Below are 12,966 nucleotides of genomic sequence, written 5' to 3' on the forward strand. Positions count from 1 at the left end.
ACAAGGGGAGGGGGCGGACTGTCCCCCACACCCGCTTCACAGGCTCAGGTGGAACCCCCCCCCCCACCAAAAAAAGCGACAAGGACAAGCTTCTTTTGCTGCAGAAACCACGTCCTCTGTGGATACTGGCGCTTGATAGAGGACAGCTGGGGTCAGTGGGACACGCAGATTTGTATGATCCCTGTGTCGTTTGCACTCTGGAAAGGATGGGCAGCTCTCCTAGAAGGGACTGGAGAGATAAGGGTAGACGACTGCACTGCATTTGTACAGGCAGTGTGATTGAGAATGCAGGCAGTCAGTGTGGGTTATGGAAGTGCTCTACTTAATGCAGGAGAGCTGGACAAGGTAAGTGCGCTAGTTTTGAGTTGTGTTCTCGCTCTCTCAGGGCTGCCCACTTGGTGTACATACTTCTTTATGTGCCCATATGGACATATGACAGTTATGGAATGTAAAGAAGTATGTATGCTTGGTCGGTACTGAACGTCCACCGATGAATAACCAGCTTCCCTCCGAGCAGCTGTTATATCAAGCTGCTAGCAAAGTGTGGTGCTGAATCTATTAATTGAGCTGCTGCATAGAGTTTAACCGCAGCCCCCTGAAAAAAAACCTTTAAGAGTAATTGTGTTAAGAAATTATGTTTTCTTTCAGAAAAAAAAAAATGTTGTGCGATTTTTAACACACAGCAGAACCGATATGTTAAAAATTGTGCCACAACTCTGTCAGTTGAATAGTATAAATGTAAAAACACTGCGTCATAGAAACAGGGAGTCTCTTTCATTAATTGAAAGACTGGTGCATCTTGGGCCTTGAATGTCTGCCAGACTTAGCTTGAACTTTTGTAGGAGCAGCGGAATGCCAGAGCCGGTCTGAACAATTAATACCATAATCTTCTCCAAAGGGCCTTTGGTTTGCCTCATTAGAGCAGGGACAAGGAGCACTAGTCAGCTAGACTGCCCTTTCTTAGACATGTTTCTACAAATAAGCAAAAGCTGTGAAATACAATCAACTTGTCCTTTAACGCTGCTTTTTTAACCCCTCTCTGCGCTACCCCTTCCAGTCCATACACTCTTCGACCCTTCCAGCACCAACTCCGGCTCTATTGTTCAGGTTTGCTAGGCTTGCCAAATGCTTTGCTGGGCCACACAACAGTCAGATTAGAGCACTGAAAAAAATGACAATGCAGGATCAGAGTCAGGTCTGCCCGTCAGCTGATTCCAATGGAGGAGAGCTTCATACAAACACACAATTGCGGGACGTGGCGGGAGGGGTGGTTGCTGGTGGGTGTTGGACTTTGCCAGCTGCTGCAGTCATGCTGTCGTCTGACTCCCGCCCTTCACAATCCTGATTCCATTTATGGGACATTAACAGTTCCACCTGTCTATTTGGACTTACTATTTAACGCTTCTTTTTTATTGAATGTCTTAAACAGCAAAAAAAAAACAAAAAAAAAAAACAAAAAAAAAAACAAGGAGCTAGAATTGGTAACCTTCTTCTGGCATTTGAACATGCTCCACATATCCTCTTCACTAAGGCTGTGTGTGATTAACAAAGAGCGATACAGCGGTGAGCAGCGCCAGTGGATTAACCTCTGTTGAGATGTGTAGCAGTCCAGCTAATGCAGCTAGGCCGAGCTAAAGCAGAGGACAAAAGGACGCATTTTTAAATAAAGACAAGGCTGAGTAGGGTCAAGAAAGTGGTACAGTGAAGAAAGTGTCCCACTTTGGTTCCCACTTACTTCACCAAAGAGACAGACCTCGCTCTATCTGCTCTCTTCATTAACATGAGTGACGCGTGCAACAGATGCTGACATTATCAAAAGCTCCGTAGTCGCCCTTGGCATTTGCCCTGTTATGGGCGACACATTTAAGGGGCAGGGGTTGGGTGAATCACCTGATCTGAGTATAGCATGCGAGAGGGGGTGGGGTGTCGGCTGGTGGAAACAGCACTTTAAAAAGCAGTCTCGCAACTGGACACTGAACAGCGACCCTCCTTTATATTTACAACATCTCACACTGCGAATTGCGCAGACGACCCGCTATTGTGACAGCAGATTTGTAGCACTGACATGCTAATTGAGCTTTGATATGTGGCATCTAAATAAATTTTAAAAAAAGGGCATTGGGAAAATGTGTGGCAAAAAATGTGTTCTCCGCAGCTCAGTGATGGATTTAAAGAATGAGTTGAAACAAAAGAAAGAAAAGAATTCCATCCCTCAGTGCGGGCGAACGCGGCAGCCACAGACAGACTCTCCTTGGCCCGAGCTGCAATAGGCCAGTCACCGGCCTTCATCCATCAGCTCCTGTAATTGCTACATGACTCCGGGACATTTGACTCAAGTGCACCACGACGGATTATTATTATGCCTTTTTCTCTGGGAATATTTTTCTTTTCTCTGTGACTAAAGGGGGGAAAAAAGCAAAGAGATGCAACCCAGAGAAGGGAAAGGAAGAGAGGACTAAAGCAAAAAGCTGGTAGCATTGCATCGAGTAGCAATTTCAGGAAAACTAAGAGGTAGACCAGGGAGGACTAATTCTAACGTTTTCTCAGGAGGTCTCTTGTTATCGGACGGCGTTGACCACCAACTTCTCCCGAACTGCAACAACAATGCTTTGCTAAAGCTGGTAAAATGGAACCAAATCACCTCTTCAATGGATTTGGTCCCCTTCAACCAGCTGTAGCTATGCTTTGATGACAACGGGAGCTAAAGCAGGGAAATCAGTCTTGGCGAATAATGAAGGGGACATCCTTCTGACAACGAACATGCACTAGGACACATTCCCAATGTGAATTTATTTAGGAAGGAAAAAAAATAAGAAAATGTGTTTTTTTTTTTTTTCAAGTATTGTCTGTACCACTTCTGCGCGATGTAATTTCTGTCTGGCTTTGAAATGTACACTTTACCTAAAAGAGAAATCGTAGCTGCATGTTTGAAAGTGGGGTAAATGCCAGGGAAATGGAATATGCCACGGCGGAGCACTGATTGTTTATAACCCTCTGACAATAAAAGAGCAGCAGTGAAAACGGCCTCTTTAAACTCAACTGTGTCTCCATATTCTCGGCGTGAACACACCCTGCGTATAAAATGTTTCGGGGTGGGTATTTCAGGGGGAAATATGCAATTCAGCTCAGGCCCCGGGCTCAGAACACCTTGGCAAATATGCAGGGTAGGACAACTGGTGAGGAGCAGAGGAGGCTTGGATGTTAGCTGCGCACTGCAATGTTGAGAGGTGGGGCGTTGGTTTCACGTAGCAGGGTGAGACATCTGAGAAAGCCTTTTACAGACAGACCGCCAGAGAACGAGGGAGAGAGCGGGTGAAGAGTATGAGAGAGTCAGAGGGAGGGGAGGAATACCAAAAAAAAAAAAAAAAAAGTAGCTTCAGCACAGTCCCAGTACTGCGACACACACAGGCGTTTCCAGCCACCCCTCCAGCCCTGGAGCTGGGAGACAGCGGGTGAGGAATGGGGATGAAAGCCAGACACTCCAGAGAACAGGGGAGCGGGAACGAGCTGAACACATACAAATCACAGGAGTAAACTCTTCACAGGTCGCTCCTTCCATAGCTTAGACTCCATCCTCTCTCTCTCACACACACCCACCCACCCAAACTATACTGTGTAGAATGTAATATGAAAATAAAACCTTAAAAAAATTCATCTCAACGAATGCAGGTTTTAGTAATTATCTTGATCTAACAGGGATTGTTATCTTTTTCGTTTTCATTCACTGTTCAACAAAGCTAATAGTAATAAAATGACCATTAAAAATGGGCTTTCCAAATAAATGAAATGCAGAACATGAACCAATTAATCCACAGCTATTTTGTAAACCTGAAGAGCCATTTACTGTTATGTGTTCAAGGAGGCTTTTCTTTCATCAATCATGAAGGACATACAGGTTGAACACCAAATATTCACTAGATTTCTCACACGAATCAATTATTTTTTAAATTAGATTTTAAGTTTCTTAAATTATTAGAACTGAATAAAACCTTGTTTTCCCTAAAGATTTGAAAGGACATAATTGTACAGCCCTACATAAACATACAGATTTTTTGTACTATGTTGGAGAAATATTGTATGGGGAAAAAAACACCTCCATAAAAACCCATAAATATCCAGAAGCCACATCCAAGTGTGACCTTAAAAGAACACAGCACTTATTTCCAGATCTGTGTGAGCTGGTAACCCTGAACGGAGCAGACACAGTTACACAACTGTGGCCCAGTCAGTGGCTTTCGGATTACTCAGCATATTCAAACATCTGGGCTGTGATGAAATGGTTCATTTGAGCCAGGGTATCGGTGTCGCTCCACTAGCCGAAGGCCGTGAAAGTGGAGATGCCACGTCTGTCTGGCCACCCGCCAGCTCGAATGGGGTCTTTTTAGGTGCCCCGAAGTCGAGTCCAGGGGGAGTCAATATGTGTCTGCAAATAAACCTGGTGATATCTGGCCCTTACCACCACTTGGTGTGACTGTTGTTGCTATGCCTGCTAATGAACGTTCATTGCAGGGGTCTATTGCTTGGGAAAGAGAAAGGGGGAGTTTCTTTAATTGTTTTCCGTCACTGGAGCAGTGCCTCCCAGGCATGAGAGGACGGAACTCCTGTGTGGTAATGAAGCAGGTTGTTGAGGAAATAAAAAAAAAAAAAAATGAAATACATGACAGGACTGAAAAGGTTGTAAAGGCGCGGCATCTGCCACTGCAGGTTCGTTTGGAGCTCTGTTGTGAGTCATGGGCTATTAATCGCACTGTTTACAGTGCTGTAACAGCACTGCCTTCCAGCAGCTGAACAGAGCGCTGCTGAGAGGAACCAGTGCTGCTGAAAAAGGGCTGGAGACTGCAGCAAACACACAGACATACGCACGCACAAACACAGGGTTGAGGGAGTGAAGAATGCGGAGGGATAATTAAAACAAAATTTGGCTTTTCTGTCTTTCAGACGTCATGAACCAGGGACAATCACACTGAAACACAGGGGCAACAGTCTTGCCAAATATAACAGAAGTAATAACAGAAATGTTACTGGAACTAATAAAAACTAATAAAGCTTACAATAGGTCAATAAAAATGTAATTAAAAGGGTTTTGCCTTTTATGCCTTACATTACAATTAAAAAATATCACATAAAAATACCCCATACATATCAATTATCTGTTTTCTACAAACAGAATTCCTAAAACCGGCTGTAAAATCAGACTGGCTAAGCAATGTTCAGACCTGATATGTAAACTTTATGTAACTATTGCTGTAGATGTAACTCTTATAATAAATGTATGCCTAAATCACAATTGTGAACATACAATTAAATACAGATTAGCAAAAAAACTGCATGTTATTAGTCTACTTAATTCCTACATATATTATATACAGCAGTGTTACAGTATTGTATATTAATGTGTTATGCTCTTATGAATGTTACTGTTACGGAAAAGAAGAATTCTCTTCTCTTCTTTGCATGCATTATAAAATGTTAATTTGAATCTGCTTTGAGATGCACCATGAATTTATACCATTGCATGGCACCCTGAAATCATGTAACCAGCAGGCTACTCTGAAAGCTCTCACAGTCTCACCCTGGAGAAACCCTCATGCCTAACGAGAGCAGCAACTCATCAGCCGGTGCTTTACCCTAAAGGGCTCAATGCAGTGCGGGCCAGGGGTTACTTTATAAAAAAAATAAAAAAGTGCAGCGGTGGGAGCTCAAGCGAGAAATAAGAGTAAATGGTGAGATGCTGGGAGAGCAATATATCTCCAGGATTTTCTGATGGCGCTGGGACGGGGCGCACGCCAGAGCGAGGCTCCGCTGGACGAGACGGCCATAAATACTGACTGGAGCACTTTTTCATCGACACAGTCAATAAAAAGGATTCCCGTGTTGCCCTCAAGTGACAGAGGCAGAGATTGCACAAAAAAAAAAAAAAAAATCCTTGCTAAGGAATATTGCAGTAATCACAGACAAGAGTGTGCAGAGTTACACACTTTTACACGCTCACACACACAGATGAAGTTTAACTGTAATAACAGTGCAGGAGCCAATGAAAAAGCCATTTACAGAGTGAGTGAATAAAATGTCGAGCCAAAGGGAACCAGCCGATCCAGATTATATGCTGAAGCTGCCATTTCTCACTGACAGGTTGTAAGGGGGCAGCTGTGTGCAACAGCAGGTGCACTGCAGGCACTGTGACCCCAATTCTCCCATGCTCCACCTCCATCACAATGTGTGTCAGTGAGCAGGAAGTCCAGCCAGAACAATTGTAACCTCATGTAATGGCCATTCTGAAAAAATTGTAACACATTTACTGGAGGGAGGGGGACTTTCAGCACGAATCACCAGTGTAAAGGAGGTTCTGGTGCGCCAGGAGCACCACCACAAACTCTCTAAAAAAATCCCTAGAGCACACTAAAGTAAGCACAAGCAGGTTTATGACGTGTAAGGGTTTATTACCTGGGGTTCCCTCGCAGGGCAGCATGATGCAGCGCATTGAAGCCGTTGTTGTTGGTGATGGTGACATCAGCACCCGCCTCTAGCAGAACAGACAGCATGTCGTCTCGTTTCTTACTGATTGCGTCGTGTAAAGGTGTGTCTCCCTCTGAGTCCTGCAGAGGGCAACACAAGTGAGCTTCTTAATGCGTAACTGTACCCCAATAAAAGGGGTAATATTCTGTTTATAAACACAAAATGCTGACAGTTATAATAGGAGGAGCCAAACATTCTATTCGGTAATTAAAGCAGGTGTCACATATGTTAGCATGGTAATAAACAAGAATGTGTTATTCAAGCAGATTCATATATAATCTACGTAGCTGTGGTAAATTTATGGGCAGCTATTCAGACCCAGGAAGGCAGCCAGTTAAGGGACACTGATTCATGTTGACCTGTTCGGTGCTGTTGTATGCAGAAGGAATGGGAGCCTTTTCCATTTTTGCCACAATGTGTTCATCAAATAGTAAGAACCTTTACAAAATTTGTGTTAATATCCCATGAGTCCTGGTGATGAATGGAAAGTAATGTGACAAAAACGAACATAACAGTAATATGGATATATTACTATAGCTATAACTACAGAGGCAAATGGAAACCATATCATTTTTAATTATTTCCAAATGATTCTTAAAAATGTAAAAAAATATATATATATATTTTTTAGAAATACAGAAATAACATTGTTAGGATTAGTAAATCCTGCAATATTGAAATAATAATAGTAGCCTGGTATGTGACACACTCGCCTATGAAGACCCATTTTCAAACCCCGCTTACTACCTTTGTGTCCCTAGCAAGACACTTAACCCTGAGCTGGTATAGCAAACTAGCAAATGTGACATTAGGGGAGCTGGTATCATTCAGAGGAAAACTATCTTTTCAATGCCTAGTGGAGTGCCACAGAATAGTAAATAGTTAATCATAAGAAAACACTCAATTTGATAAAAATCTTCAAAGAACAATCACAGATTTGGGATGAGAAACTGCACTACTGCATACCAACTCCATAATCTCAGGTAAACAGGAGCGGTGGTGTGGTGAGCTGTTTTGGTGCCTAAGGGCACAAATGGCTTTCAATTACTGAAGGATCAATGAACTCCCAAGTTGTATCAGGAAATTTTACAACATGTCGGGGGATTGGGCTGTGAGCTATAAGGTCAACATGACAAAAAAAACAAGAGAACCCCTACTAAAGAGTGGCTAAAAAATGTCCATGTCACAATTCCAGACCACGCAGAGAAAATCAGCCCGGTCCATGCCTCAAATATTTTAGGCCACGGGTTTGGTTAATTTTCGTACATGTCTTGTGTGTAAACAGAATAATTGTTAAGTTGAACTGTGTTATGTGGTCGGGTGGTGAGATCAGCCTGCACTTTAGTTGAGTTATATGCCACACTGGGGCTGGGGTACATTCACTTTTGAACAGAACAGTAGCAGTAAGGAATGTCTAATGTCCGATTAATGTTTAGATTCATTCAACAGGGCATAGTAAAGTCGAAATATTGAAAGTCAAGGAATGGCGAGAAGGAAATCTTCTGTGTGTGTTTTTTTTTTTTTTTATGCTCCGCATCCCTTCTAGCTCACCTCCAGTTACAACAGTGTAAGAGGGGGCAAGGGGCAAGTTTCAATTTAAAAATGAATTGCAAATCCAAAATCCTGTGGTCCATAAGGGACTGCAGGGCAGACCGAATGGTTCAGTATTTTACAGAAAACAGTTGTACTCCTAGACCCACCACAACAAACCTACCTGAAGACTCGGGTGGCATCCCAGGTCTAGAAGAGTTTTCACCACCTGTAAGTGGCCTTTGTTGACAGCAATATGGAGGGGTGTCTGTCTGCGCTTGTTTCTGGCATTCAGATCTGCCCCACCTCGATGTAAGACTTCAATCACAGAGCCCTCATCGCCAAAAGCTGCATGATGGACTGCACGGTCTCCATCTTTATCCTGAAAGTTCATGGGTCATAATCCCCAAATAATTAAGTTATGAATATTATTGACATGATTTTGCATTGGTTATGAATAATAAATGGTCAGTATAACCTATTGGGAAAACATTGGGGGGAAAATAGATTAGGGAACAATGGTGGGTCCAAGGGCAACAGATATTTGGACAGTGACCATGTATGTGTACAGAGGCAAGTGAGAGCAAACACACCTCAGCCTCGAGATCCACACTATATTTCAGCAGGAGCTTGAGAACGTCCACATGGCCATTCTGACTGGCAGCCTGCATGGCGGTGTGTCCTGCACACTGTCCATTCACCTGGAGGAAGGAGACAGGCGGGTGTGAAAATTATATAGGTGTGTCTTAACGCGCGTGGGTATGTATTAGACACAAGCAACAAGCCGCAGCACTGCGGCAGGATTAAAAAGCTCACAAGGGCATGAATATTGATGTGGGACTCGTGGGAAATTGCAGGTCACGTCTCATCCTGGCAGGACTATCACTTGACCAGTCAGCCTCCTCCCTACTCCTCCCCAAGTACAGCTTGAAACAGTTACTCCTCTGAAAAGCAGCAGGGAGGTGGCCAACCCTCCCTGCTCTCCCACTGACACACACCCTCGGCAGCTAAAGCCACGCCTATCTAATAAGCCTGCTGAGGGAGCTAGGGTGCCAGAGGGGTGTAGAGAAGAAAAGGCAAGAAGCATAAAGAGCTTTTCAATTTGAAGTCTCTGAAAACCTGTCTCAAGTATTTAACGCAATGACTCGTCATGTAAAAGAAAACATAAAATATGTATATTCTATAACCATATGACCACCAAAAACAAGAGGACCAAAAAGGCACTTTATGCTGTTTTCAAAGTAAAATTGGATTTTTTTTAGCATGGTTTGGTTATCATCTTTTATAGCTTCCAGTTTGAAAACCCTTTGTCCCTTGCACCTTCTATCCCGAAACACAACACAAACAAGTGTGAATAGCAGTGTGCTGTTATAATATGCTCACATCCACATCAGGCCTCTTCAAGATGTCCTCCACTTTACCCAGATCCCCATTGGCTGCTGCTTTCACCAGCTCCTCATTGATGTCACCAGACTCCTGAGTCTCAAAAAGTTTCTTCAGAAGCTGAGACAGACGCTCTGGAATGATAGAAAAGGATTACAGACACAGCTACACATCAGTTATCATGCATATGTGTTGCATGCATGAGTGCAGTCACCTATTTATAGATTATAGGCACTTGTCAGGATTAATTCAAATAGTGTGAATCTGTATATGCACACTGGAGCAATCGGAACATTTCATAGAAACAGATTTCTTTTCTTTCATGCTGACACCTGCCAACTGTGTTCAGAATTCAGTTACCAACATCCAGCAGCTCGTGAACACCAATTACACTCCACACCCAGGTGAGAATAGCATCTATTACTGGCCTTACATGGGTCAGAAACATGATTCGCTAGTCATCTCACAATGGGACATGCACCTTGCGTGGCTATTCGCTGAAGCCCAATTCAATCACATGCATGGGGCAGCAGGAGGCCACATGACCTGCACACATCCGGTCCCTCATTCGTCACCTCATCATTCGCTGTATTCTTCTGAGCCCACGCGAGTACCTACGTGCATGAGTTTCGACTTGACAGTCCACTGCACTAATCACCCTGGCGTCGCTCAACAAGGACAGACCCAAGTCTGCCTTGCAGCAGAGTGCTTTATTACGTCAGTTTTTGGTAAGATTTAAAGTAGAAACTAAAAGTTTACATACACTGTATGTAATTTCTTATTGTCTGATATTAAATCAGACAATTTTTAGTACTTTCTTCAAAGTCAAACGTTTAACATACACTAAGGTTACTATGCCTTTAAACTATTTGGGAAAGCCCCGATAATGATGTCATGGCTTTGGAAGCGATAGTGTATCAATATCCACACTGAAACGAGTCCTGTACAGAAATGCGCTGAAAGGTTACCCAGTGAGGAAAAAGCCATTACACCAAAAAAAGACAGATTACACTTTGCAAATACACACAGGGACAAAGACTCTAATTTCTGGAGACATGTCCTGTGGTCAAAAATGTAACTGTTTGGCCATAATGACCATTGTCATATTTGGAGGAAAAAGGGGGAAGCCTTCAAGCCTGAGAACACATCCCAACAGTGAAGTACGGAGGTGGCAGCATCATGTTGTGCGGGTGTTTTGCTGCAGGAGGATTGAAGCAGCATCTAAAGAAATCAGCCACAAAGTTAAAGCTTCGGTGCAAATGGGTCTTCCGAATGGACAATGTCCCTTAAGCATACTGCAAATTTGGTTACAAAGAGGCTTAAAAAAAACAAGTCAATGTTTTGGAGTGGCCATCACAAAGCCCTGATCTCAATCCCATAGAACATTTGTGGTCAGAGCTGAAAAGACGTGTGAGAGCAAGGCGGCCTACAAACCTGACTCAATTACACCAGTCTCTGTCAGGAGGAATTCCATTAAACTGTTGTGAGAAGCTTGTGGAAGGAAACCCAAAGCATTTGCGTCAAGTCATTCAGTTTAAAAGGCAATTCTACCAAATACTGAGCAAATGTATGTAAACATTTGACTTTGAAGAAAGTAATAAAAAAAATCTAAAAAAAATTCACACATTATTTGACATTTGGCAATTAGAAATTATTTGGGGAATCCGAATGGGCCTAAAACTCACAGTTTGTATGTTTTTTTTTATGATTTTTGATGCCTTTTTATTCCGTATATGTAAACTTTTGGTTTCAACTGTACAAATCTTCAGCGCAGATGGGACGCACAGTGAACGAGTTAGCGCTCCTCCTGGCCCTGAATAATGGCGGCGCCGACCTATATCCGCACAGTCACTGATTCATTCTGCTTGTGTCTTGCTGCTTTGTTAACCCCTCATGGGGTAAACATCTGTCCAAGCAGAGGTGGTTCCACTGGCTAATGCCGGCTATTTCTATGGCTTGCGTGGATCAGGGGCTGCTGCCAGAGGGATGGCGGCATCTTGGCCACTGTTTAGGGGTGTGTCTGTTGCTAACATGCGCTCCTCAGCCTTCGGCCCTTCCGGTTACTGGCCTGGCAATCAGAGCACTTTCTATATCCCATAGTGAGATGTCGCGCAAATACACCAAAAGAGAACGAAAGGTTACGTTTGTAACCCAGGTTCTCTGAGGGAGATGAGTGAGACATCTCACCAGAATGCCTAGCTTGCATTCCGTCAGGAAGAGCTGGTTTCTGGAATGAGGGACTGGATGAGCACTGGGGGCCTCCTGCAGGCCCATCCGTCCAAGCGTGATACAATTGGGTTTCAGCAAATAGCCACGCAAGGGGCGTCTCCCTTAGTGAGATGTCTCACTCTTCTCCCTTTACACTGTTCCCTTACCTCCTGAGGCATTAGTCACTGCAGAGCCTGCAGGGGCCACTTTGGTGACAGCAGCAGGGTTGTATGTCCAGGATGTGCCACACACCTCCACCTTCAGGTCGCTGTCTGAGTAGATTTGCTGGACGCGGCCCACTTTCCCAAGGGTCTGAGTAAAAACAGTTAGAGCGCAGGTTCAAGAGAACAAAGGGATCAATACATCTGCATTTTTTAATTACCGCATTTATTCCCAAGTCTCTAAGAAATATATACCAAGAGGAAACCAAGAGGATGCGTTTTGCCGCTCATCACTTTCTGTGATATTTCTTAAAACATAGCACAACCCAGAACCCATCACAGCTGGTTTTTACAAGCATTTTATATGAGGAGGACCAGACACAGAACAAATGGCACTGCAGGGACGAGGAAAGAGCCAATCATTGAAAGTACTCTGAAACCCATAAGCCTCTCAAAATAAAAGTGCTAACATCTGATAAATTAAAGGCTGCAAGGAAAGAAACTACTCAGCCAACTGGCAAAGATGTATCACTTTACACAATAAGCTATGAGCACAATTTAATCTTCACAGTTCTGGACCGCACATGCCTCAAAGTTCTGTGTATGTGCTAAAATGGATTAACTTGAAATGTTTTGAATACTGGTTGTTCTGTAATATTGGTGCATCTGAGACCTTGTCCAGCCTCTATTGAAATGCAGGTGCCAGTATGCTCTGCAGCAATGACAAATGCAGCAGTAGTAAAGGAACTTGTATGCTTGTGATTTAACACCAGTGTGGCAGTGAATCTCCTCGCTCAGCAATGAATGGTCCAGAATGAACTTCACCATTCAAGAATGAGTCAAGATACTTCAGTATCGGAGTCGACATACGACATAGTGTGGTTAGACTCACCGGCAACATGGCTTCAGCCCACTCGCCGTGACCCCTCTGCAGAAGTTTTATGCGGTCAATGTCATAGCATATCTGTACCAGATCGCCCACCATGAACTGGGAGCTGCCGCCCTCAGCTCCTCCTGCCACCTCCCCACTGCGTACCACGTTGGCCTTGGTCAGAACTGCTGGGTTAAATGTCCATCTGCAAAACGTCATCATGCACCTTGTTACACAGACACATGGTGGAGGCTGAGACACTGAAGAATTACATACTACATGAACGTTCATATAACA

At 43.6% G+C, this 12,966-nt stretch overlaps 1 protein-coding gene across 4 annotated transcripts in view; it reads right to left on the reverse strand.

The window, feature by feature from the left end:
- mib1 (MIB E3 ubiquitin protein ligase 1) overlaps positions 1-12,966 on the reverse strand; it is a 46,197-nt gene that overhangs the window by 24,765 nt on the left and 8,466 nt on the right. For all 4 annotated transcript variants that reach the window (XM_028976430.1, XM_028976431.1, XM_028976429.1 and 1 more), the window contains exons 7-12: positions 12,691-12,874; positions 11,805-11,949; positions 9,430-9,563; positions 8,640-8,747; positions 8,231-8,428; positions 6,445-6,596 (exon numbers count right to left, since the gene is read on the reverse strand). In XM_028976430.1, the coding sequence (XP_028832263.1) occupies positions 6,445-6,596; positions 8,231-8,428; positions 8,640-8,747; positions 9,430-9,563; positions 11,805-11,949; positions 12,691-12,874 (921 nt within the window). The remainder of the gene's footprint in view (positions 1-6,444; positions 6,597-8,230; positions 8,429-8,639; positions 8,748-9,429; positions 9,564-11,804; positions 11,950-12,690; positions 12,875-12,966) is intronic.

Source organism: Denticeps clupeoides, chromosome 4, assembly GCF_900700375.1.
Source record: "Denticeps clupeoides chromosome 4, fDenClu1.1, whole genome shotgun sequence".
NCBI lineage: Eukaryota > Metazoa > Chordata > Actinopteri > Clupeiformes > Denticipitidae > Denticeps > Denticeps clupeoides.